This window comes from Bufo bufo, chromosome 1, assembly GCF_905171765.1.
Source record: "Bufo bufo chromosome 1, aBufBuf1.1, whole genome shotgun sequence".
NCBI classification, from domain to species: Eukaryota; Metazoa; Chordata; class Amphibia; order Anura; family Bufonidae; genus Bufo; species Bufo bufo.
Genome location: NC_053389.1, coordinates 288011604 through 288038813, shown reverse-complemented (window position 1 = coordinate 288038813; position 27210 = coordinate 288011604). Strand labels below are relative to the sequence as shown.

The 27210-nt window shown below is 45.3% G+C and overlaps 1 protein-coding gene across 2 annotated transcripts in view; it reads left to right on the top strand.

Annotated features, from left to right (window-relative positions):
• Positions 1-26520, top strand: part of G3BP1 (G3BP stress granule assembly factor 1) — a 43615-nt gene extending 17095 nt beyond the window's left edge. Inside the window, exons 1-12 of one of the 2 annotated variants that reach the window (XM_040440250.1) lie at positions 12260-12406; positions 18752-18865; positions 18992-19073; positions 19150-19323; positions 20135-20225; positions 22255-22348; positions 22435-22648; positions 22741-22842; positions 23119-23233; positions 23942-24067; positions 24224-24333; positions 25408-26520. In XM_040440250.1, the coding sequence (XP_040296184.1) occupies positions 18771-18865; positions 18992-19073; positions 19150-19323; positions 20135-20225; positions 22255-22348; positions 22435-22648; positions 22741-22842; positions 23119-23233; positions 23942-24067; positions 24224-24333; positions 25408-25617 (1413 nt within the window). In that variant the 5' untranslated portion in view covers positions 12260-12406; positions 18752-18770 and the 3' untranslated portion in view covers positions 25618-26520. Of the gene's footprint in view, positions 1-12259; positions 12407-18751; positions 18866-18991; positions 19074-19149; positions 19324-20134; positions 20226-22254; positions 22349-22434; positions 22649-22740; positions 22843-23118; positions 23234-23941; positions 24068-24223; positions 24334-25407 lie in introns of those variants that run through there. The other variant, XM_040440243.1, reaches the window with a different exon arrangement.
• Positions 26521-27210: the final 690 nt, after the last annotated feature.

The following is a 27210-nucleotide window of genomic DNA, read 5'->3' as shown; positions in this document are numbered from 1 at the left end:
CCCACAAGTGACCCCATTTTGGAAAGAAGACACCCCAAGGTATTCCGTGAGGGGCATGGCGAGTTCCTAGAATTTTTTATTTTTTGTCACAAGTTAGTGGAAAATGATGATTTTTTTTTTTTTTTTTTTTTTCATACAAAGTCTCATATTCCACTAACTTTTGACAAAAAATAAAAACTTCCATGAACTCACTATGCCCATCAGCGAATACCTTGGGGTCTCTTCTTTCCAAAATGGGGTCACTTGTGGGGTAGTTATACTGCCCTGGCATTCTAGGGGCCCAAATGTGTGGTAAGGAGTTTGAAATCAAATTCTGTAAAAAATGACGAGTGAAATCCGAAAGGTGCTCTTTGGAATATGGGCCCCTTTGCCCACCTAGGCTGCAAAAAAGTGTCACACATCTGGTATCTCCGTACTCAGGAGAAGGTGGGGAATGTGTTTTGGGGTGTCATTTTACATATACCCATGCTGGGTGAGATAAATATCTTGGTCAAATGCCAACTTTGTATAAAAAAATGGGAAAAGTTGTCTTTTGCCAAGATATTTCTCTCACCCAGCATGGGTATATGTAAAAAGACACCCCAAAACACATTCCCCAACTTCTCCCGAGTACGGAGATACCAGATGTGTGACACTTTTTTGCAGCCTAGGTGGGCAAAGGGGCCCATATTCCAAAGAGCACCTTTCGGATTTCACTGGTCATTTACCTACTTACCACACATTAGGGCCCCTGGAAAATGCCAGGGCAGTATAACTACCCCACAAGTGACCCCATTTTGGAAAGAAGACACCCCAAGGTATTCCGTGAGGGGCATGGCGAGTTCCTAGAATTTTTTATTTTTTGTCACAAGTTAGTGGAAAATGATGATTTTTTTTTTTTTTTTTTTTTTTCATACAAAGTCTCATATTCCACTAACTTGTGACAAAAAATAAAAACTTCCATGAACTCACTATGCCCATCAGCGAATACCTTGGGGTCTCTTCTTTCCAAAATGGGGTCACTTGTGGGGTAGTTATACTGCCCTGGCATTCTAGGGGCCCGAATGTGTGGTAAGGAGTTTGAAATCAAATTCTGTAAAAAATGACGAGTGAAATCCGAAAGGTGCTCTTTGGAATATGGGCCCCTTTGCCCACCTAGGCTGCAAAAAAGTGTCACACATCTGGTATCTCCGTACTCAGGAGAAGGTGGGGAATGTGTTTTGGGGTGTCATTTTACATATACCCATGCTGGGTGAGAGAAATATCTTGGCAAAAGACAACTTTTCCATTTTTTTATACAAAGTTGGCATTTGACCAAGATATTTATCTCACCCAGCATGGGTATATGTAAAATGACACCCCAAAACACATTCCCCAACTTCTACTGAATACGGAGATACCAGATGTGTGACACTTTTTTGCAGCCTAGGTGGGCAAAGGGGCCCATATTCCAAAGAGCACCTTTCGGATTTCACTCGTCATTTTTTACAGAATTTGATTTCAAACTCCTTACCACACATTTGGGCCCCTAGAATGCCAGGGCAGTATAACTACCCCACAAGTGACCCCATTTTGGAAAGAAGAGACCCCAAGGTATTTCGTGATGGGCATAGTGAGTTCATGGAAGTTTTTATTTTTTGTCACAAGTTAGTGGAATATGAGACTTTGTAAGAAAAAAAAAAAAAAAAAAAAAAATCATCATTTTCCGCTAACTTGTGACAAAAAATAAAAAGTTCTATGAACTCACTATGCCCATCAGCGAATACCTTAGGGTGTGTACTTTCCGAAATGGGGTCATTTGTGGGGTGTTTGTACTGTCTGGGCATTGTAGAACCTCAGGAAACATGACAGGTGCTCAGAAAGTCAGAGCTGCTTCAAAAAGCGGAAATTCACATTTTTGTACCATAGTTTGTAAACGCTATAACTTTTACCCAAACCATTTTTTTTTTACCCAAACATTTTTTTTTTATCAAAGACATGTAGAACTATAAATTTAGAGCAAAATTTCTATATGGATGTCGTTTTTTTTGCAAAATTTTACAACTGAAAGTGAAAAATGTCATTTTTTTGCAAAAAAATCGTTAAATTTCGATTAATAACAAAAAAAGTAAAAATGTCAGCAGCAATGAAATACCACCAAATGAAAGCTCTATTAGTGAGAAGAAAAGGAGGTAAAATTCATTTGGGTGGTAAGTTGCATGACCGAGCAATAAACGGTGAAAGTAGTGTAGGTCAGAAGTGTAAAAAGTGGCCTGGTCTTTCAGGGTGTTTAAGCACTGGGGGCTGAGGTGGTTAAAGAGGACCTTTCACCGATCCTGACATTGTGAACTAAGTATCCTGACATATACAGCGGCGTCCAGGGATCTTGCTGCACTTACTATTATCCCTGGGCACCGCTCCGTTCTCCCGTTATGTCCTCCGGTATGTTCGGGTACTTGTTTATAGTAGGCGGAGTCTGCCATTGTTCTGCTGGGCGTCTCCTAGGCTGTAGCGCGGGCCAATCGCATCGCAGAGCTCACAGCCTGGGAGAAAAAAAACTCCCAGGCTGTGAACTCTGCGCTGAGATTGGCCAGCGCTACAGCCTAGGAGAAGGAGACGCCCAGCAGAACAATGGCAGACTCCGCCTACTATAAACAAGTCCCCGAACATACCGGAGGACATAACTGGAGAACGGAGCGGCGCCCAGGGATAATAGTGCATCTCTTACAGGGGGCTATGATACGCACAATTAACCCTTTAGGTGCGGCACCTGAGTGGTTAATTGTGCGGATCACAGCCCCCTGTAAAAGATCAGGTGCTGCCAGGCAGCAGGGGGCAGTCATGTACACAGTTCTCAGTATATTCTAACTTGAAGCGTCCCCATCACTATGGGAACGCCTCTGTGTTAGAATATACTGTCGGATATGAGTTTTCACGAAGTGAAAACTCATATCTGAAAAAGCTTTTATGCAGACGGATCTGCGATCCGTCTGTGTGAAAGTTGCCAACGGCCACGGATCACGGATGCGGATGCCAATCTTGTGTGCATCCGTGTTTTTTCACGGACCCATTGACTTGAATGGGTCCGTAACCGTTGTCCGTCAAAAAAATAGGACATATTTTTTTGATGGACAGGAAACACGGATCACGGCCGCGGATGAACAACGGTGCATTTTCCGAGTTTTCAACGGACCCATTGAAAGTCAATGGGTCTGCAGAAAATCACGGAAAACTGAACAACGGCCACGGATGCACACAACGGTCGTGTGCATGAGGCCTTATGGAGGGGATCTGTGGATGGCACTGTTATGGAGGGGATCTGTGGATGACACTATTATAGGGGATCTGTGGATGACACTATTATAGGGGATCTGTGGATGACACACTGTTATGGGGGATTTCTGGATGGCACTGTTATGGGGATTTCTGGATGGCAGTGTTATGGGGATTTCTGGATGGCAGTGTTATGGGGATTTCTGGATGGCAGTGTTATGGGGATTTCTGGATGGCAGTGTTATGGGGATTTCTGGATGGCACTGTTATAGGGGATCTGTGGATGACACTGTTATGGAGGTGGATCTGTGGATGACACTGTTATGGAGGGGGATCTGTGGGTGGCACTGTTATGGAGGGGATCTGTGGATGACACTGTTATGGAGGGGATCTGTGGATGACACTGTTATGGAGGGGATCTGTGGATGACACTGTTATGGAGGGGATCTGTGGATGACACTGTTATGGAGGGGATCTGTGGATGACACCCGGTTTGGAGGGGATCTGTGGATGACACTGTTATGGAGGGGATCTGTGAATGACACACTGTTATGAAGGGGATCTGTGGATGACACACTGTTATGGGGAATCTCTGGATGACACACTGTTATGGGGATCTGTGGATGACACCCTGTTATGGGTGGTCTCTGGATGGCACTGTGATGGGGGCATCTGTGGATGACACTGCTATGGGGGGATCTGTGGATGACACTGCTATGGTGGGATCTGTGGATGACACTGCTATGGGGGGATCTGTGGATGACACATATTTAGCATCTTATGCTATGTGCCATCCACAGATCCCCCCCCATAATAGTGTCCCTGCAGTGTGAAGGGGCTGGGGGCCCGCATCTGTATTAGGAATGACAGTGGGAACCGGTGCAGTCCCTGTATTCTAATGCACTGGCCCCGCTCACTGTTGTATAATATTATCTAACATGTAGGCATTGTTAAAATATAATAATCCTGTATAATCCAGCTGTATTACTTACAGCTAAATTCCGTAGAAGAGAGGAGGCAGGACGGGCAGGCGACGTGTCACTAACTACGTCCCTCGACCGCGCCGCCTTCATTCATAAATTAGGCGGCGCCGGTGCATGACGTAGTGAGTGATGCGGCCTGCCTCCTCCCTCCTGTCTTCCACGGAATTTAGCTGTAAGTAATACAGCTGGATTATACAGGATTATTATATTTTAACAATGCCTACATGTTAGATAATATTATACAACAGTGAGCGGGGCCAGTGCATTAGAATACAGGGACTGCACCGGTCCCCGCTGTCATTCTTAATACAGATGCCGGCCCCCAGCCCCTCCTCCCTCTGTGTATAGGTAATCGCAGCATTTTTGGGTCTGCCATATCGCAATCGGCGATTATCACGATACGATTGCTTTGGCGATTATATCGTGCAGGCCTAATTTAAATCATAGTTTTCTACATAAAGACTAATTCTTGCTGGTATAACTTATAATATGCAAGTAGATGAAGATTTTTAGAATAACTTTTCATATTAGTTTGATTAGGTTGATTCTGCATTCATAGGTTTGTAGAAGTTAGGATTAAGGTATTTTTCTCAACTCTGTTCATGTTATAAAATTTTTGCTGTGAAGAAGAGGCATGTGATCTCTGCTGAGTCAAATTCAGTTTTGAGAACGGCAAAAGTAAACCAAGCATCTGTGATAATATCTTGTAGGCAGAGAAACTGCCCAATAATCTTACAAAATGACATTGTGAATGGATTAATGGAATTTATTTACCAAACAAATGAAACATATATACAGCCTTATTCTACATAATTAAAAAACAAATCTTCATTTCATGATGGAATAACCTTTGGATGGTAATATATTTTCCTCAAAAAGCATTTTATATTAAAAAAAAATCTGATTTAAATAAAAAAAAAATCCTTTTTTTTAAAAAATTATTTTTATTTATTTTTTTAATCATTGATTTTTATCCCCCCTGGCCTGAAGCTTTTCTCTGTATGAGATTTTGGAAACTGGTCTACTAAAAAAAAAAAAAAAAAAAAAAAGAAACACAGATATGACTTTATTTGCCTATGACTGGTGTCTATGACTTTATTTGCCCAAGCCTGTATTTGATGTTAAAGGGGCCATTTAAGAATATTTGTGCAAACAGAGGTCGCAATAACGCCTGTACAAGCGTCATAGACACCTGTTCGGGCAATTTTACCCTTTGAAAAAAGGCTAGTCCATATGAATACGCATTAAAGGGCTTCTACCATCAGAATTAGGCCTCATGCACACGACCGTTGTGTGCATCCGCGGCTGTTGTTCCGTTCTCCGTTTTTTTTTCGCGGACCCATTGACTTTCAATGGGTCCGTGGAAAAATCGGAAAATGCACCGTTTGGCTTCCGCGTTCGTGATCCGTTTTTCCAGTCCGTGAAAAAAATAAGACCTGTCCTATTTTTTTTCACGGACCCATTCAAGTCAATGGGTCCGTGAAAAATCACGGATGCACACAAGATAGTCATCCGCGTCCGTGATCCGTGTCCGTTTTTCCTATCATTTTCAATGCAAACTTGACTTAGTTTTTTTTTTCACTTTTCATGTCCGTGGATCCTCCAAAAATCAAGGAAGACCCACGGACGAAAAAACGGTCACGAAAAAACGGAAATCCGTTTTGCGGACCGAAAAAAAAAACGTCCGTGTGCATGAGGCCTATCTCTAAGGTAGACAGAATGGAGCCTAGAAGAACAAGTTTTTCTCCAGATAGCAGACAAATGGGACACTCCCCAGGTGGATCTGTTCGCTTCCGTCGTGTGCATGAGGCCTTACTGTTATGCAGCTGACTGACATTAGTGATGTGCTAATGTCAGCACTACATAAGGCCTCTTTCACACAATCGTATGGCTTTTTCAGTGTTTTGCGGTCCGTTTTTCACAGATCCGTTGTTCCGTTTCTCCGTATGGAATATACAGTATACAGTAATTACATAGAAAAAATTTGGCTGGGCATAAAATTTTCAATAGATGGTTCCGCAAAAACGGAACGGATACGGAAGACATACGGATGCATTTCCGTATGTGTTCCATTTTTTTTGTGGACCCATTGACTTGAATGGAGCCACGGAAAGTGATTTGCGGGCAATATTAGGACATGTTCTATCTTTCAGTGGAACGGAAATACGGAAACGGAATGCATACGGAGTACATTCCGCTTTTTTTGCGGAACCAATTAATGGTTCAGTATACGGAACGCAAAGAACGGCCTGTAAACGAAAAAAATAAACGGTCGTGTGAAAGAGGCCTAACAGTGTGTTTTTTACATTTGTCCCTGCAGCCGTTCTGCTAAAATACACACTTTTGCAATATGCTAATTAGTTCCATGCACCGTTGAGGAAATTCTGCGTCTGCGCCGTCCACTTCTGTATTCGGCGCAGTGAGTGAAGGCCGCACTCCTGGTGCCGGCACCAGGAGCGTGGTCTTCACTCACTGCGCCGAATACAGAAGTGAACGGCGCAGGCGTGGGATTTCCTCAACGATGCATGGAACTTGGACATCAAGAGGAGCGGGGCAGGCAGTATACATGGTTAGTTTTTCGAGCCTCTAGGTCAGGCATCCTCAAACTGCGGCCCTCCAGCTGTTGCAAAACTACAACTCCCAGCATGCCCGAACAGCCTACAGGTATCAGCCTACAGCAGGGCATTATGGGAGTTGTAGTTTTACAACAGCTGGAGGGCCGCAGTTTGAGGATGCCTGCTCTAGGTGCTGAACCTACACCCACATAGCCCCTAGAGGCTCATTAGCATATTGTAAAAGTGTGTACTTTACCAGAACGGCTGCAGGGACAAATGTATAAAGCACACTGGTATGTAGTGCTGACATTGGCGTATCGCTAATGTCAGTCAGCTACATAACAGTAATTCTGATGGTAGAAGCCCTTTAAGGCTTTTCATGCAGTTAACCAGCACACTGCAGGCTGTGAATCTCTGCTGAATACTGCTGTTCCCCAAAACATCCAATAGCAAAGCTCCTTACTCGCATGTGTAGGGTTGGCAGCGAGTAAGGAGTTTGTTTTTAGGGAGGGAGGCTGCTCATTGGCCAATTTTGGCGCGCTGCTTCTCCATAGTCCCTGATTGTGTAAGCTAACTAGTGGCTCCATAAAGACAGGAGAGCGGCCTGTGAGGAGCTGTGGACGGACAGCAGAGCACTGATCTTTGCCCTGCATCGGGGTAATGGGATCACTTGGGGTCCATTCACACGTCTGCATCCCTTCCGCAATTTTGAGGAACAGGTGCGGACCGATTCATTTTCAATGGGGCCGGAATGTGCTATCCGCATTTGCGGATCCGCACTTCCGTTCCGCAAAAAGAAGAACATGTCCTATTCTTGTCTGCAATTGCGGACAAGAAAAGGCATTTTCTATGAGAGTGCCAGCGATGTGCGGTCCGCAAAATGCCGGACAAGAGGTCATTGTACCTCGAGGTGTCTTGACACCGGAATGAAAAGTACGGTGCTAAACTCTCCTGTGTTAGGTGCTTAGCCAGAGCCTGCTGGTGCAGTGATAAGCGAGTCACCAGGCTGAGCACCTGAGCCAGAGCCAGCAGACTCACTGATCACTGCACCAGTAGGCTCTGACTGAGTGCAAGAGCCTGCTGGTACTCAGCCAGGGCCTGCTGTGCAGTGATCATGGAGTCCAGAGGACTCCGTGATCACTGCACCAGCAGGCTCCAGCTCAGGTGCTCAGCAAGAGCCTGTGGATTAACTGATCACTGCACCAGCACGCCTGGCTGAGTGCAAGAGCCTGTTAGTGCAGGCTCTGGCTCAGTTGCTCAGCCAGGGCCTGCTGGTGCAGCGAGTCAGTGTATTTGCCTTATATCAGTTTAGATCATGTTTATGCAGTGCTCTGTGTATCCTGTATTTTTTTTGCCTCGTCGGCATCATCCCAGCAAAGACATTTCTGCGCTGCCCGGTCATCGCATATGTGGGCACTGGATCTACACAGCAGAACACTGTGGGGATAATCATGGTGCTGATGGGCCAAGGTAAGGCTACATGCACACGACCGTATGTGTTTTGCGGTCCGCAATTTGCGGATCCGATGGATGACGTTCCGTATGGCATACGTTTTTTTGCGGATCCATTGTAATAATGCCTATCCTTGTCTGCAAACTAGAAAAAAATAGGACATGCACTATTTTTTTTGCAGGGCAACGGAACGGACATACTGATGCGGATAGCACACGGTGTGCGGTCTGCATTTTTTGCGGACCCATTGAAATGAATGGGTCCGCATCCTATCCACAAAAAAAACGGGACCGACACGGAAACAAACAACGTTGGTGTGCATGTAGCCTTATACTGGAGATGCAGAGCACTGACGACTTGTCATTTTGGCTGCATTATATTTTAAATATGATGGAGAAAACAGGAGTTTTTAAATTGCACAAGAGTCAAAAATGTAAAATTGTCTAAATTTGCTATTTATGTATAGAAGACAATTCTAGCGTAGACTGGTTTCCTGCAAAATGGCAACTTCTTAACATTATTTTGGTATTATTATTATTATATCAATTACTTCAACTTTGGTACTCCTCTTCGGCTGAAAATACTCCTGAAAAACGATAAGAGGAGTATTTTTACTCTTTCGGAAAAAATTTAGTGTGTGCAAATATTAATCTCAATATTAATATGCATTTGGGAAAATAAACAGGATTAGTTTACGCAGCGACCAGGCCACAGGGGCATGCATGTGAGTGGCCGGATGATGGGTGTAGTAGTTGTACTCTCAGTTCTGCAGTGATTGGAAGTGATTTCTTCCCTTTGTGCACACTCCAGTTCTGGGCTTCTCCAGCCTGATGACTGTTGAGGTGCAAGGCAGGGACGCCAACACTTTTCAGTGTAGTAGTTCACTTTACTGCAGCAGTCAATGGTTAAAGGGGCTGTAAATGACATTTCTCACGTGGACAAAGGTAATACAAGGCACTTCTTATTGTATTGTGATTCCAAAGCCAGGAGTGGAACCTATAGAGAAATTATCATAGAAAGATCAGCATCTGGTTTTCTAAAATCTATTGCATTTCAGGCAGGTGTCGATATACCCTTGGGCTAGTCTCCGACGAGTGGATTGCCATCCCGCTGGGGCTCTGCTGAACTGTAGGCACTGCATTAGGCCCCCTCACATGCATCGGACTCGCAGTGAGAGTATGCGGCAGCTTCCGTCCTGACCTCCCAGCGCTGATGTGGTCACATAGCATTATATTCATTTTATGATGCTATGTAACCCTTACAGTTCTGGAATGTATCGGATAACACTGACAGCATTATGTCAGTATAAGGGGGGTACATTCACATGACTGTATTTATGGGCCTGCATCCATTCCGCAAAAGACGCGGACATCACACTGTGTGCAGTCCGCATTCGTACTTCTGTTCCGCAGCCCCGCAAAAAAGATAGAACATATTCTATTCTTGTCTGCAATTGCGGACAAGAATAGGCATTTCTATCATAGGTCTGGCTGTTCCATCCTGCAAAATGCGAAACGCACACAGACGGTGTCTGTGTTTTGCAGATCCGCAAAACATACGGTCGTGTGAATGTACCCTGATCTTGTCGAAGGAAGGTCACGCAGAGGCATATAGCATTATAAATCCGTATAATGCTGTGCGCTCCTGCAAGACGAGCAGTGACCACAATGGAGGATCTCGCACATTTACTTATTTTATGAACTTATATAGCGCTACTATATTCCGCAGCTTTACAGACATTAGCAACCAACTGTCCCCAGTGGGGCTCACAATCTAAGGCCTCATGCACAAGAATGTTGTTCTGGTCCGCATCCGAGCTGCAGTTTTTGCGGCTCGGATGCAGACCCATTCACTTCAATTGGGCCGCAAAAGATGCGGACAGCCCTCCGTGTACTGTCCGCATCCGTTTCTCCGTTCCGTGGTCCGCAAAAAGGAATATAACCTGTCCCATTCTTGTCCGCGTTTTGCGGACAAGAATAGGCAGTTCTATTATTGGCTGTCCAATCCGTGTTTTGTGGATCCGCGGTTTGCGGACTGCAAAACACACAACGGCCGTGTGCATGAGGCCTAAGGGTCCCCATCAGTATGTCTTTGTCTTTGGATGGAGTGCGATTTCCGGACTGCACGCGCTAGTCTGAAAGAGGCCTCACAGCGGGTTCACATGTGGTGGGTACGTTGTGGATTTGTGTGTGTGGCAAATCTGCACCAGAAAAATGGATGGGATTTTAAGAAATGTCATCCACAAGCTGCATGAAACAATCTGTAGTGTAAGCTGACCTAGCTACTCACCTCTGCAAGTAGTTTATCTAGATTTCCACGCAGATTTTGCTGTTTTCGCAAGTGTTACTTTCAGAAGTTGTCCCAGATTTTGTAAAGGGTGAAACCTACACTGAAAATCCGCACAAGCAATTGGCGTGCTGCAGATCTCAAAATTCGCACCCCAGGGGAGCGGAAACCAAATGAGATTTGGGAAATGTCATTAACTTTGCTGGAGCTGTACTATGAATAGAAAAATGTGTGTAATACACATGATGGGAATATACCCTATGGCCGTCTGCACACGCACAGAAGATCCACACACATTTCCGTGCGGATTTATGTGCGTTTCTGAAGCATATCCGCAACGTCTAGTTGCGTTTTGCTGCAGATCTTAACCTCCGCAGCCAAAATCGCAAACCTAGTTGACATGCTATTAAATTGAAATTGAAAACCGTGCGGCAGGTCAGTTTCCAGACTGAGTGTCCATGAGATTTATGGTATCTCGTACGTTGCTGGTACTGTGGTTTTTCTGCATGGGGATCCGTGTGGGAAAACTGCACGAATTGTGGCCTTGGGATAAGTTCAGACGCAGCAGATTTTTTAAGAAATCCACGCACCTGCTGCAGAAACGACCCCTTTCAGATGTATGGAAGTGAGTCTCGGAAACTTCTGCTACTTGTGAATGTATTTTTTGCGTGAACCTGGTGATGTGAACTGGCTTAGCTTTTACCACTTCTTTCCTTTTTACCTCAGTACATTATTACTGAACAGCAGGGGCTAGTTCATGACTAGAGATGAGCATATTTCGTATTATGAAATTCGTTCAGTGGTAAAAGGTGAATTGCGTTATGGATTCAGTTACCACGGACCATAACGCAATGCCTTTAGAGGCATTCCGTCATTATAGAAGTCTATGGGCTGCATAACAGATCCGTCCCGTTTTTCGTTACGCAATGGAGTCCTTTTCCTGCATAACGGAAACGGGACGGATCTGTTATGCAGCCCATAGACTTCTATTATGACGGAATGCCTCTAAAGGCATTGCGTTCTGGTCCGTGGTAACTGAATCCCATAGACTTCTATTATGACGGAATGAATAACGCAATGCCTCTAAAGGCATTCCGTCATAGAATTGCGCTATGGTCCGTGGTAACAGAATCCATAACGCAGTTCACCTTTTACCACCAAAGTGTGAACGAATTTCAAAAGCAGAAATTCGCTCATCTCTGGTAATTGAGCTAGGAACAGCAGGGCCTAGTTCATGACCCATATATATCACTTTATAATGGGATACGTCTGGCATTCTAGCCCCATTCCCTCCAGTAGGGGGTAATACTGAGAGGGCCACACTGCTGTATGTCCATGAATGGGACAGTGTAGCGTTTAAGAACCTTTTTCGCTCCTGTCAATCAATCCATTTTCTCTTTCTTATTGGTCAGACGTGCGCTTTCCCCGCCTCTCTTTATGGTTGCCCGGGGTTTCCCGCCCAATATCACAGGGGCATCTACTTCCCCACAACCACACTAGCTTAGTGTAAGGGGGGGGGGAAACTACGCCAACCACAGCCAAGCTCTTTCCTCTGTTACAGGCCTCACAGTATGTCCCGCCCATTGTGCTGTGTCCTGAATTTCTATAGGCTGCCTGTTATAGACTGTTGCGGATCACGGAAATCATTCTGGAATCTCATTAGCTAGCGGAGCCGTCGGTCATTTCCTGACTCCGCCTACTGTACATGTGGCGCCCAATAGGCTTTTGAAACTGTAGAGTCGCGCTTAGCGATTGGCTAAGCGCACTCAGCGGGTTAGGTTGTATACTTAGTATATGTAGCCGGCAGCTGAGCACGCCGTTGCTTGTGCCGACGCTGTTTGAGGTAAACTAAGGCCGTTTCGGAGCGCAGAGCCCGCCCCAAGCCGGACCTTCCGCAGGTGAGAGGCTCTCTCGGGTTCCCTGTACGCTCCCCTTGTCACCATTAGCGTGAAGCGCGGTCGCTTAGAGCCGGGCTGCCGCCTCTTTCTCCTTGAGCGCGACGCCTCGTACCCCGGTGCTTGCGGCCTACGCCATTATTTCCAACGCGCCTCGCAGTGCGTACGACACGAGTTGACTCAAAGCCGGAATGTGACCGGCTCTCCACGGTGCGTTCTGGAACCTCCCCGGCTTTGTCTCCGCCACACTTCCGTCTCATTGCCATGCGTCTTGTGAACGGCTCTTCCTGAGCGCAGCTGAAGCTTGAAATGGCTGATAACAGGGAGTAAAGGGCAGAAATAAGGATTTTATATTAGTTTTTTTTTCCATTCTGAGTCTTTGATTTTCAGCGATCAGCCTCTCCTGGTCTATTGGGTGGTAAATATGTGTTGCCCTGTATGTTTTACTGCACAGGTGGATTGGTATGTCCCGCCCTCCCCTATTTTCCAGGTGACTTTGGAACTGGCTGTCTTCTGTTGTGATCCCTTGGCAATCATGGACTCAGAGATGGCTCTATAAACATGTCCGTTTGCCTTTACTTTCCCTCTCCTCCCTCTATTGTGTGTTATGTACAGACTAGACAATGGTATTAGATGCTGGTAGTGTCCCCTGTGGTACCGATAGAACATTGGACAGTGTAATACTGCCTTCAAAGTGCAGGGACCCCAGAGTTGTTGGTTCTTTCTACTGCCCCATGCACGGGTGACGGGCTAATTTGGGATGAATCTGCCGGGTGGCAGTCTTTTGCCTAAGGGCTCTTTCACACTTGCGTTCTTTTCTTCCGGCATAGAGTTCCGTCGTCGGGGCTCTATGCTGGAAGAATCCTGATCAGTTTTATCCTAATGCATTCTGAATGAAGAGAAATCCGTTCAGGATGCATCAGGATGTCTTCAGTTCCGGACCGGAACGTTTTTTGGCCGGAGAAAATACCGCAGCATGCTGCGCTTTTTGCTCCGGTCAAAAATCCTGAACACTTGCCGCAAGGCCGGATCCAGAATTAATGTCCATTGAAAGCCATTAATCCGGATCCGGCCTTAAGCTAAACGTCGTTTTGGTGCATTACCGGATCCGACGTTTAGCTTTTTCTGAATGGTTACCATGGCTGCAAGGACGCTAAAGTCCTGTTTGCCATGGTAAAGTGTAGTGGGGAGCGGGGGAGCAGTATACTTACCGTCCGTGCAGCTCCCGGGGCGATTCAGAGTGACGTCAGGGCGCCCCACGCGCATGGATCACGTCATCCATGCGCATGGGGCGCTCTGACGTCATTCTGGAGCGCCCCGGGAGCCGCACGGACGGTAAGTATACTGCTCCCCACTACTACTATGGAAACCAGGACTTTAATAGCGTCCTGGGTGCCATAGTAACACTGAACGCATTTTGAAGACGGATCCATCTTCAAATGCTTTCAGTTCACTTGCGTTGTTACGGATCCGGCGGGCACTTCCGGCAAATGGAGTACACGACGGATCCGGACAACGCAAGTGTGAAAGAGGCCTAAATTATGGGCCAAACGTTTTGCTGTCTCCATGGGATGGGTGATGAGTGGGTTACACGTCCCTCCATAGCGTCTGCGCCAGGTTAAAGTTGTGACCTGGTGGAACACAGCTGTACTGCAGGTATTTTGATATATATCTATATATATATATATATATATCTATATATATATATATATATATATATATATATATATCATCCAGTATGAATTAAAGGGGGGCCTCCGCTCCACGCTTGCTCCATGGGGGCAATGTCAGATCTGTTGCCCACGCAGCCAATCGCTGGCCTCTGTTTTCACTGAATGATGGACGCGACTTCATTGGATTCTATAGTAAAGACGTGCGATATGCAAATCTGACTGTGAACATACCTTTGAGGTCCCCATACATTAGACCAGGGATGCTCAACCTGCGGCCCTCCAGCTGTTGCAAAACTACAACTCCCAGTGTTCCCTAATAGCTGTAGGCTATCCAAGCATGCTGGGAGTTGTAGTTTTGTAACAGCTGGAGGGGTGCATTTTGGGCATGTGTCTGGCAGATTGAAATGTCTCTGTACATCTGGGAGATGCTGTATGGGCTTCTCTCCAACTCCTGTGTGCTGTAAGGACCTTCTGAAGCCAGCGGGTCATGTGACCCTGGAAGCCGCAAATCGAAGATTTACTCATCGTTCTTACCAGGGCGCATAGGATATAACCATAACTCCTATATCCCGCAGCTTCCTCAGAGCCACGTGAGTTTAGCATTTGATGTGACTTCGTGAGGTCAGAAGGTTCGTACGTGGCATGGGATTTTTTTTTTTTTACTGATGAAAAGCAGAGAGAAGGCCTTGGTGTCCACCAGCGCCTTCTTAAACAGCTGATTGGCAGCGGTCCTGGGTGTGGGTCCCACTGATCTGATACTGATGGCCTGTCCAGAGGATAGGTGATCAGTGTAGAAAACCCATTTAACCACTAGCCACTGAAAACACATACCGTTACCAACTATTAAAGGTGCATGGGCGCCTCTACAGTGAGTAGAACAGGCAGCGGGTGCCGTGTCTGTGAAGCAGCAGTCTGGTAATTCTGTCTGGGCAGTGCCACGTCCATTGCATGATGGATACCAATGGCGCCTGATCACCTCATGGCCCCGTGTGTCCTTTGACTGGTCAGGAAGAATAGCGCTGTTTACCATGGTGGCTCCTTTCTTGGGTTTCATTCATGTGGTATGGGCCTTCCTGGCGGTGGTCACTGCTCCTATCCTGGTGGGTTTACAGTGTTCTGGTTTAGACATGCAGATCTCTGCCCAAATGCCTATAGATGGGTGAATTTGGCATCTGGATGCTCAGAACCTGTTGACATGACATAAACCCCGTCCGGTTGTAGATTTTGAGGACGTGCTCCCGTGTGTCCTCCTCTTCACTCCCTTGTGGCTTTGCTTGCAGGGCAGGCTCATCTGGGACACGTTTACCAGGCTCTCATGCTGGTTTGCTCTGGAAGGTCTCCATTTTTGTCACGTCCAGGTTTTGGACGGCCCTCTTCTCCTGCTGGCCTGCCATGAATAGCGGAGCAGTTATTAGTAACATGAGTCCAAGTTATTCCCACGTCCCATAAATAGCTGCTAGTGACAAGGAGGCTGCCGATTGCGCTCTAGCTCAGGCTTTTCTCTTTCATTATCCTGCATTGTGGCCGACCAACATGGCTGGCTCTGCAGTTTCCAGAGGGGTGGTCAGTGAGGAGCTGGACAGTTTACACATTTCCAGTCACGCTGGCCATTCATAATCCAGAACCTGTGCGCTTTACCGCCGGTGTACGTAACTGTCGTAAACGCACGGCATATCAGTATGCCTCTGCCCACAGTGGGCAATGTACTGCGCATGGCCGGACCCGGCGGTGAAGCGAACAGGCACTAGATTATGAATGGAGATGAAAATGACGCCGCAAGGATACAGGGCTGGCCGGACAATACAGAGGGGAGGAGTCAAAAGCAAGTAAGGCGGGGAGCACTGGGCACTTGCAGCACACTCTCCGCCCCTGGGCACTTGCGATAGGTAATTTGCATATTTTTAAAACTTCATTTTAGGTACTTTGGAGGCTCTGAAAAACTAAACATGGGGGTACCATCAGTGTTATGCATCTGCCTCCCACAGAGCTATATCATCAGTTTAAAACATGTTATGTAGGTGACAGACTCCCTTTAAAGTTGTGGTCTTTATAACCCAGCTCTGGCCTCAGAGACCTGTAACGTTCAGGTGTTGCCAGTAAGTGAATTGGCAGTGGCATAGTACATAGGGCTGGGTATGCCAGAGTACGAGCTGCTCGGACTCATTAAAGGGAACCTGTCACCTAAAAAGCGCCTCCCAAACCACCAGCATTACCTTAAGGCTAGGTCTACACGACGACATTCGTCGCGCGACAATTTTTATAATAGCAGTCTATTGTGTCGCACTGCGACATGACGCGACAGTCGCACAAAATCCATTCAAGATGGATTTTTCTGCGACAGTCGCAGCATGTCGCATGTTGCAGTGCGGCACCATAGACTGCCATTATAAAAATTGTCGCGCGACATTGGTGCAACAAGATGTTTCGCGACAAATGTTGCAGTGTAGTTGTGCCCTATCTGTCGCGCGACAAATGTCGTTGTGTAGACCTAGCCTAAAGTAGCCAGCAGTATGTTCCTTTTCTTCCTCCGGCCAGATGCACCAAAATCTTGAAAAACAAACTTTAATCCCCTGCACGAGCTATGTAACAGCAGAGTTTGAAGTCAAGGGGGCAGCAGCCTCCTCGCTCCAAGTCTAGCTAAGCCCGTCCTCCCGTCACTGTGATTGACATCCTGCTGTGAGGCTGGGATCGTGCAAGTATTGTGCATGCGCTGTGCGCTCCTTGTCACTGCGCGATCCCATCTCCAGCTCCCGCACTCAGCTGGCCGCTTTTCTCCCTCTGCGCATGTGCCTGGCACGCACGCATGCATGATCGAAAAGCCTGGTGCATGCGCAGAGGGAGAAGAGTTCCCTTTAAGGGACAGTACCAAAAGTGCGGCCAGGCCACGGCCGTCCACAACAACCAGTGGCCCCAAGGCTTTGCAGCAAACTCGTGCAGCCATTGGTTGCTTTAGGGGTGTGGCCTAGCTGCAGCCCTGATCTAGATGGTTGCACCCTTAGCAGCTGTTCAGATGGAGTTTTTTTTGCAGGGTGAATTTGGTGCAGGAATTGCCACCCATTTATTGGGATAGTCCTGCTATTCCTCCTTTCTTAGCATGGAGTTGGCCATATATTGCTGCCTCTATTCAGCCGCCTGGCAGCTTTTTTGCCCCAAATTTTTGCAGGCTGAATCTGGTAAACGCTCCCATCTAAAAGGTCCACTGTAAATCTCTGTAGGCATACTTTCATGTTCATAAGCATGGGACTGAGTGCACTTCAGATGGTTCCTTGCTACTTTCACACTCGCGTTTGGTGCGGATCAGTCATGGATCAGCACAGACAGATCCATTCAGATAATAAAACCGTCTGCATCCGTTCAGAACGGATCTGTTTGTATCTTTAACATAGCCAACATAGTATTCTGAATGGATAAGGATCCGCTCAGAATGCATTAGTTTGCCTCCGTTCCGTCTCCATTCCGCTTTGGAGGTGGACACCAAAACACTGCCTGCAGCGTTTTTCTGTCCGTCTGACAATGTGGAGCCAAACGGATTCGTCCTGGCACACAATGTAAGGCAATGGGGACGGATCAGTTTTCTCTGACACAATAGAAAACGGATCTGTCCCCCATTGACTTTTAATGGTGTTCAAGACGGATCAGTTTTCTATTGTGTCAGAGAAAACGGATCCGTCCCCATTGCCTTACATTGTGTGCTCCACTTTGTCAGATGGACAGCAAAACGCTGCAGGCAGTGGTTTGGTGTCCATCTCCAAAGCAGAATGGAGACTGATCGGAGGCAAACTGATGCATTCTGAGCGGATCCTTTTCCATTCAGAATGCATTAGGGCAAAACTGATCTGTTTTGGACCTGAACGGATCTCAGAAACTGAAAGCCAAAACGCCAGTGTGAGAGGTAAACCAAGGCCTGGGCTGTCAGGTGCATGCATCTGTGTGTGCGTCTAAGAATTGATGACTGAATTTGACCTTTTCAGCCAACAATCGTTGGAAATTGTACCAGTGGACTACTGTCATGCCAAAGGTGCGATCTGTGAGTTCGGGTTCTCTTGGTCTTTTTTTCTTGTGATGTTATCATATCCATAAGGGGCAAGTACATGTACATTCTACCGTTGCAATGCATTTTTGTCCCTTTTTCCAGTGAATGACCAGTGTCTGGTACCTGTCACTACTGGTCTCTGTGGTGGTCGCAATCACTGTAATGTCAGGTAAGAGGTGTGCGCATAATAAAGGTGAAACTAGAGGAATGTCACTTGAGTGCTACACTGGGTTAAAAGGTGCCAATTCGCCAGAGGAGGAACAGATGGCAAGTACTACAGTAGCAGCAGGTGCACCCTCAGGGCAGGCTGGCATTTGTCCTGTCTTCCACAACCTAAGTGTAGACGTAAAGGGAACCAATCACGAAATACCTCAGTATAACCAGCTGACATTGGAGATGTGCCCTTGCCAGCTGAATCTAATGGTGTTGGTGCCAACTTGCTCCTTGGCCATGTTGCAGAGAACCACATTTTAATGGTATACATAGCCATTGCACCCAGAGGCTCCGCTCGCTCTCCTACAGGCAGTGAAGACGCGATCACACCTTGCCCCGAAGTCTTGTACCCCTGTCACATGGGTTCTGGACTGCTGTGGCAGATAAATCTTGTGTATGTCCAGCTTATGATCCAGTCTGTTTCTTCAGATTTCAGTTGACCAAAGAAATGGTGATGGAGAAGCCAAGTCCCCTGCTTGTCGGGCGGGAGTTTGTGAGGCAGTATTACACCCTGCTGAACCAGGCACCAGACTTCCTGCACAGGTAGGATTCTGCTTCTGGAAAGCTTTACAGATCTTCTAGACTTGTCATTTTTAATAAAGGAGTATGGGATTTAGTTGACAGAGCTGAAATTGCAAAGTATTGAGTTCATTCTCACTTTTCTCTTAGGTTCTATGGCAAAAGTTCCTCCTATGTTCATGGTGGTTTGGACAGCAATGGAAAGCCGGTGGATGCTGTATATGGGCAGACTGTAAGTTCTTGCTGGATTTCATTTTTAAATGCAACTTACCAAGCACATGAAATAACTTGTATCTCTGCTTCTGTAGGACATCCATAAGAAAGTAATGTCCTTGAATTTCAAGGATTGCCGAACTAAAATCCGGCATGTTGATGCCCATGCCACTCTGAACGATGGGGTTGTGGTACAAGTTATGGGTGAACTTTCCAACAACAGGCAACCCATGCGGCGCTTCATGCAGACCTTTGTGTTGGCACCGGAGGTAGGCTGTCACTTCTGCTAATGTAGCTTCATGGATGATGGTGTGTGTTTTATCTGACATCACAATTTTAGTTTCCAATGTATAAGGGTTTGTTGACATGGGCAAAGTACTCATTGGAAAGATTAGTATTTTGACCTGTGGCAGAAAGCTGATCCGGAGCCTCCAGCTTCTGCCATCGGTCCCTTTCAGTGGGGGCTGCTCAGTATGTGGCCATACTGAGCTGTCATGGTCTCGGTGCTGTTTCCAGTGTAGAAAAATGGGGCAGGACAAGAATAGGAGGTAGATTTGATGCATTTATCAACTCTAAATCAGTGTTGAAAACTGAGCGAGGCTTAACACAATCTTCAATGGATTTCTACTCAAACTGCATCAAATGCAGGTGACACTCGAAAAATAAGAATATTGTGCAAAGTTCATTTATTTCAGTAATGCAACTTAAAAGGTGAAACTAATATATAAGATAGACTCATTACATGCAAAGCGAGATATTTCAAGCCTTTGTTATAATTTGGATGATTATGGCTTACCGCTTATGAACCCCCAAAATCACAATTTTGAGGTCCCCTTTGCTCAGGGGGTATGGATTAATTAGCTGACTAGAGTGTGACACTTTGAGCCTAGAATATTGAACCTTTTCACAAAATTCTAATTTTAAGCTGCATTAAAGCAATTCCTTTTAATTTGCATTACTGAAATAAATGGACTTTTGCACGATATTCAAATTTTTCGCATTTCACCTGTACATCATACTTTAAGAATGGTGGGAGTTCTAATGTTGTGTGGTTTTTTTTTTTTTTTTGTTTTTTTTTAGGGATCTGTGGCAAATAAGTTTTATGTCCATAATGACATATTCCGTTACCAGGATGAAGTTTTTGGTGACTCTGACACAGAACCTCCTGAAGGTAATTATCCACATACCCATCTTATCCTTGTTTACATTGAACTTAATCATATGTATTCAGTCTCGCCTTGATGATGCTTTCTTTAAATTAAAATTTCCGTGCAATCAACCGTATGTGGTTTCCATGCTCTGGACATTATGGAGTATTTTGCACATCGTTTAAAGGAATTCTGTTACCAGATTTAACCCTTTTAAGCTAGCTGACAGCGATGTGCTAATGTCAGCCAAACATAACTAGCCTATTCCTACTTTTATCTTTGCCCCAGTTACGCCAGAAATATAACTTTTATAATGTGCTAATTAGCCTCTAGGAGCAGGAGGAAGGGGGGGGGGGGAGTTGTTTCTGCTCCTAGAGGCTCCGTTCTCCCACCTTTGTCGCCTCCCTCAAAGTCCTGATTGACAGGGCCAGGCAGCACTCACATCTGTCTGCCAGCCCTGTGCTCTGGTGAAATCTCGCGCCGTTCAGTATTTGGTATATACACGGTGAGGGAAAGACACTCGCAGGCTGCCAGCTTCCTCACCGCGCCTGCGCCGAATACTGAACGGCGTGAGATTAAACCAGAGAGCAGGGCTGGCAGACAGATGCGAGTGCTGCCTGGCCCTGTCAATCAGGACTTTGAGGGAGCGACAAAGGTGGGAGAACGGAGCCTCTAGGAGCAGGAACAGCCCCCCCCCCCCCCCCTTTCCCTGCTCCTAGAGGCTAATTAGCATATTATAAAAGTTATATTTCTGGCGTAACTGGGGCATAGATAAAAGTAGGAATAGGCTAGTTAGGTTTAGCTGACATTAGCACATCGCTGTCAGCTAGTTTTAATAGGGTTAAATCTGGTAACAGAAACCCTTTAAGTGTGCAATGGTAGACACATGGCCATGCTGGAAATTAGCCTTAGAGAGAACATGACGGCAAGATGTTCAGTATTTAACTAGGCACATTACCTTGTTTGTCCAAGTGTGTTGTCCCCATTGGTGCCCTTGTTTAGATTTTGTTGCATGTATGCAGAGAATTATCCTTATTCAGCGCTTCCTCTGTTTGCTAATGAGCAATTAACTCAAGGAGGCCCATCCTCTGCATGAAGCTTGCCGTTCCCAGGTCCCGTCCTGCCTCCTGCACTTTGATTGACGTTTGAGCTGTGGTTACTTCAACCTCACACAGATGATGGTCTCCTCTTGGGTGTCTGTGCAGTGAAGCAAACATGCTGTTCCCACTGTCTGGTGCATGCACAGTGTATTGCTGAAGCCAGGAGCTGTACACCCAGCTTTACTGTGCATGCGCTGTGAAGGAGAAAGACTGCCTGTCTGAGATTTGGAGAGGAGATGATGTAACCACAGCTCTGAAACATCAACCAAGGATCTGGGTGCGGCAAGCTTGACTTGGGGTGCAAGAGCCAATCTCCTTGATTTAAAAAGTGCTCATTAGCATATGTCGGGAGCACTGAATAAAGATTATTCTCCGTATACATGACATGCAAATTCAAGACCACGGCACTAATGGGGACAACATGCTTGGACAGATAAGGTCATGTGCTTAGTTAAATATCAACTATCTTAATGTTGGGTTCCCTTTAAGGCCCTTTTACGCACCCCATCTGATGGGCAATTAGAATGAATCATTCGTTCTCAATAATTGAGGGAAGAGTGGCATTTACATGCAGCAGTCACTCTCTGTATGGGAATGAGCCACCTTTACTTCTATGGCTCGTCCAGCGGCAGCAGATCCCTCTTTATCCAGAGCAATGTGCTGTTAGCCTACAATGCAAACAGAGGAACAAAGGGAGGACTTCTGAGGGGAGTGATTGGAGACCCATTCAAGGTGGATCAGTCTGCTTCCTACTTGAGAGATTGGATCGATCCTGTGGCAGCTCTTCATATCATTTTTAGAAAGGGGTACACTTGCTAATACTGAGCCAGGACACATCCACAGCATACATTGTTCTGCGATTGTTTCAGTACCATCAGGCTGTGATTTCTTGAACTGTACACGGCCAAGAGCTGGGATATTAATTTTAATTTGGTATTTACTTTTTATTAAGAATCGGATGAGGAAGTAGATGAGCCTGAAGAGAGGCAGCAAACTCCCGAAGTGGCTGCCACAGATGACAGCGCATACTATGATCAAACTGGCACGTAAGTTACATTCCTCCTTTTGTTTAGTCAGCCAGCCTAACTGACAATATTAGTCTCCCTTACTACTACCGTTACTGCCATTTTAGAAACAATGACTTGGATGAACCACTGGAAGAGCAGATTATAGAGCCTGAACCCGAGCCAGAGCCTGAACCAGAGCAAGAACCCGAACCAGAAGTGACTGAAGAAAAATGTGAGCCCGTATCTGAAGAACCTACTCCAGAAGAGGAAGAGGTGGTTGAAAAGAGCCCATCTCCTCTTCCTGCAGATCCAGCACCAGCAGTACAAGAAGACTCAAGGGTAAGTGGTCTGAGTGAACTTGAGATGGACAAGCTGGGGTCATATTGTAGAAGAGGTGTTTCTAATTATCATTCAATATATTTATTTTATAGGCCTTCTCATGGGCTTCTGTAACAAGCAAAAACCTTCCACCCAGTGGGGCTGTCCCAGTGTCAGGAATACCCCCACATGTTGTCAAAGTTCAGCCATCACAGGTAAGCTATTTATCTAGTCATCCTCTGCTACCCCACCCTCAACCATGTTCTGTCCTAGTCGGCTGGTTGTTGCCTACTCTGGTTGTATGAGGCTTTCATTAAAGGGGCTGTATGGCAAAGGAGCCGTCGACTACCCCCCCCCCCCCTCATGAAATTATGATAAGCTCTTCTTGGTCTTACTTGGGTGTCTCTTATTTAGTCATACATCTTTATTTAACGTTGATTAACTTTTAGGATTAAATTGCATTTAATTGCAATTTTTTTCTTTTATTTTAGCCCCGACCTGAAGTAAAAATTGATAACCAGACGTCACAGAGACCACCACAGAGAGATCAAAGAGTCAGAGAACAGAGGATTACTACAGCTCCTCTACGACCTGGGCCCAGACCTGGTGAGTATACATTGATGTAGCCCACAGCAATCAGATTCCAGCTTCTTGAAAATGAGTCTGTATGCGAACAAAACTTTACAAGGGGTAGTGGAGTTTAATGTGGTACAACTCCAGGCAAACTATGTAACGCATGTCATCTTTCAACAGGGTTATCGCATGGCCTATCCATAGACTAGGTGATAAATACTTGATACCTGGGACCCCTAATGATCGGGATAGAGGGTCCCAGAGTACCCTTTGTGAATGGAGTCATGGTGTGTCCACATAATCTCCCCCATCCCACACCTTCCATTCACCTACATGACTAAGTGTTGTTTTTCTGTTCTGCCTTGTTGCAACTTTGTGAAAAGATTCACTGATGGCTTAAGGCTCTGTTCACACTACTGTCTGTACACTGTTTCAAACATCAAATACACAGTCCTGTAGGTTTGTAATGTTGACGTCTTCCCTGAGGACCTGGTGTTAAAAGACTGATTTGATCTATTTCTTTACATGCCAGACATGTTCCTGTGTCAACATTTAGAGTGGTGTTTTTTTTATGATCTGCTCCACAAGACCCACAGCAAGAATTGCTGTCAGTGGGTGCTCATTGAAACCAATGGAAATTGAAATATGCATGGATTTCAGTACGGAATAGACTGCAAAATCCTTATGGAAAATGTTCCTGATGTACATATGCTCACAAAGGTTGTTTGTGTTACCTTTTAGTGAGAGAAGGTGAACAAGGAGAGTTAGAAACGCGACGCATCAACAGATATCCGGATAGCCATCAGTTGTTTGTAGGCAATTTGCCTCACGATGTGGACAGGAACGAGCTCAAGGAGTTTTTCCAGAGTAAGTTTCTTCAATGTGTATGTATGTGTGTGTGTGTGTGTGTGTGTGTGTGTGTGTGTGTGTGTGTATATATATATATATATATATATATATATTTTTTTTTTCTCTGTGGTGTCATTTATTAGCAGTGTTGTGAATATTTTAAATGTCTTCCAGCTTATGGCACTGTTGTTGAGCTACGTATAAACAGTGGTGGAAAGCTTCCTAACTTTGGCTTTGTGGTCTTCGATGATGCAGAACCAGTGCAAAAAATCCTTAGCAGCCGAGTAAGTGTCGTCATTTTTATTTTTTTTATTTTGTGTGCCTATAGCTTTACTCATGCATGCTGAACAAGTCAACTGACTAGAGGACATACCATTAAAATCTATTTGTGAGGGCATTCTGACTGTCCCCTAGTGACAGATGTATGGGTGGGGTGGCCACCTTGTCTATCTCCTAACACAGTCAGGTACATGTTGTCTGCAGGCTGTAGTAACAGCAGAATCGTGCACATTTACATCATTCTGATCATGCAGACACTATAGCTGTGCCTGTGATCACTGCAGAAGCCTGGCTGTAACAGCAAGGATCAGAGAGGGTGCTGTGTAGACAGGTTCTTCTAGCAGCCAAGGCCTTAGCAATGGCCATCAGGCCTGCAAACTTTGTATTTGGCTCTTCCTTAAAAGTATCTCGTACTGGTGATCAAGTTCTTTGGTGGACCATCTCAAGACGAGGCCATTTATCCTGTGGGTAGGGGATAACTTAAAAGAAATGGAATCCTCTTTAAGTGCTTTGTGCTGGGGACGGCAGAGGTGTTCATCTCCTATCAATGGGGAGTCCAATCTGTTTGTCACATTTAACCTGCACAGTGAACACTGAAAAATTTAGAATTGTGCTTTTATTGCTCCTCCCCAAAAAGACTGAATAAAAGGGGATTGAAAGTCGTATGTACTCCAGAAATGCTACCAGTAGTAGCTCATCCCACAGCCCTCATACACAGAATAATAAACTGGTGGCTCTCAGAATATGGAAACACAATACCAATAGGTTTTACATATAAATTGTGCAAAAACAAACAATATACCGTGCATAGTATTGCTGTTTTCATACTGACCTATAGACTTTAGAGTAGTAGTTATCCCAGGTGGTGAACAGCATAATGTTTATAACTCCAAGCAAACCCAAATCTGGAAAAAATCACTTTGAAATGAGCCTGGTCGTTAAGAGGTTAAATGTATTTGGCTAGTTAGGAATGTTTTTGGGGAAAAACCTACACTAAATATCTCCAAGAACCTCACCATAAATTGCCGAAACCACATGGAATCTGTTCTCCATTCTAATGTAATTTACTCTTCACACAGCCCATCATGTTCCGTGGAGATGTCCGCCTGAATGTAGAAGAGAAGAAGACCCGTGCAGCCAGAGAGGGTGACCGTCGTGGTGAGAGGCCTCGTGGCCCTGGAGGGCCGCGCGGAGGTCTTGGAGGGGGTCTGCGAGGACCACCACGTGGTGCAATGTCACAGAAACCTGGCTTTGGGGCTGGAAGGGGCGTTCAAGGTCCACGCCAGTGATTTTTGGCTTTTCTGGGGTTATTTTTCCTTTTTTTCTTTTTCCTTTTGAGTGGCTTCTAACATCAGATTGAGTACAGCCCTCTTTTGTCCTGCAGCCTTCTGAAACTTGGGTCTTCGATGTCTTGGCATATTTTCCCAACGTGACGGACTGCTACACTTCACCTGTCCCATCCCAATTGTGTTGCAATTTTACAGATTTTTTATTTTTTTTTCTTCTCCCTCTTCTTGACTCTGTTCCCAGAATCCAGCATTTGTTGGACAGTGTATTTTAGGGGCTGAAAGGAATAACGGATAATTAAGCATAATGCTGTCTTCAGAAGTCAGATACAATGGAACATTACCTGATTTTAGGCAAATCCACCGATTTTGAATGCTGGTGTAGCATCTGGGCTTCTGACTGATGGAAAATTTGACACTTTACTCAATGCCCTTCGTAGAAAGGGCTCTCCCTTGGCACAGTATTCAGGTGTTGAGAGTAGATTATATCCTTTGAAGCTGTGAGTAGTGATGAAGATGCAAGTGGCTTAGAGCAGCTACTTCAAATCTCCATCCGTGCTGTTTTACTTCATAAAAATAAAGGGTGTTCATTGGAATTTCTATACTAACATTTTTTATACGCCGCTATCGTGGAAATGAAAATGATATCATGGAAACTACTGTTTTACCATTCAAATTATGGATTTTGGGATAGGTTTTAAATGTCTAGCTACTTGACTTTAAAACACATTGAATTTGTTTATATATTTTTTTTTTTTTATATAGGGATTTTTTTTCCTCATGGTTTTTAGTTTGTATTTGTAAAAAAAAAAACAAATTTCAAAAAGAGCAAAATTGTTGTGCCTTCTATTTATCTCTCATTCCAGTCTCAGCAAGTTATTAAAAATAAATACATAAAAATTTGAAGTTTGTGTTGAGAATCCCAGCACTCTCAATCTGTGGCTTTTTAATGGATTTTGTGTGTTTTAACTCTAATATGACATCTCGCGCTTCATACTGGGATTGTCAGCCTCAGCTGTACAGTTAGTACAGTACCGACAGGTCCATAGGGAGTCTGTATTCTGCTGTACACAATCTGCATTAGTTGCTGTAATTGTAGTATCTGCACTTCAGAACTGGTACCATTTTAAAATCTGCTTATATTAGGACTAATGGCTTTATCATGGCTGGGGGGGGTGAGGTAGGTCTAGGTGTTGTGGTCATAACATGGATGCTACAATGCAGCTTGTGTTACTGTCCTACATAAAGGGAATCAACAAGGTAAGGCTACTTTCACACCTGCGTTAGGTGCGGATCCTTCTCGTATCTGCACAGACGGATTCACACCTATAATGCAAACGATTGTATCCGTTCAGAACGGATCCGTTTGCATTATGAAGAACAAAGTCAAAACGGATCCGTCCTGACTTTACATTGAAAGTCAATGGGGGACGGATCCGTTTTCAATTGCACCATATTGTCAGTGAAAACGTATCCGCTCCCATTGACTTACATTGTAAGTCAGTCCTGATCCGTTGGGGTCCGCCTCCAGAGCGGAATGGAGCCAAACTGATGCATTCTGGGCAGATCCTTTATCTATTCAGAATGCATTGGGGC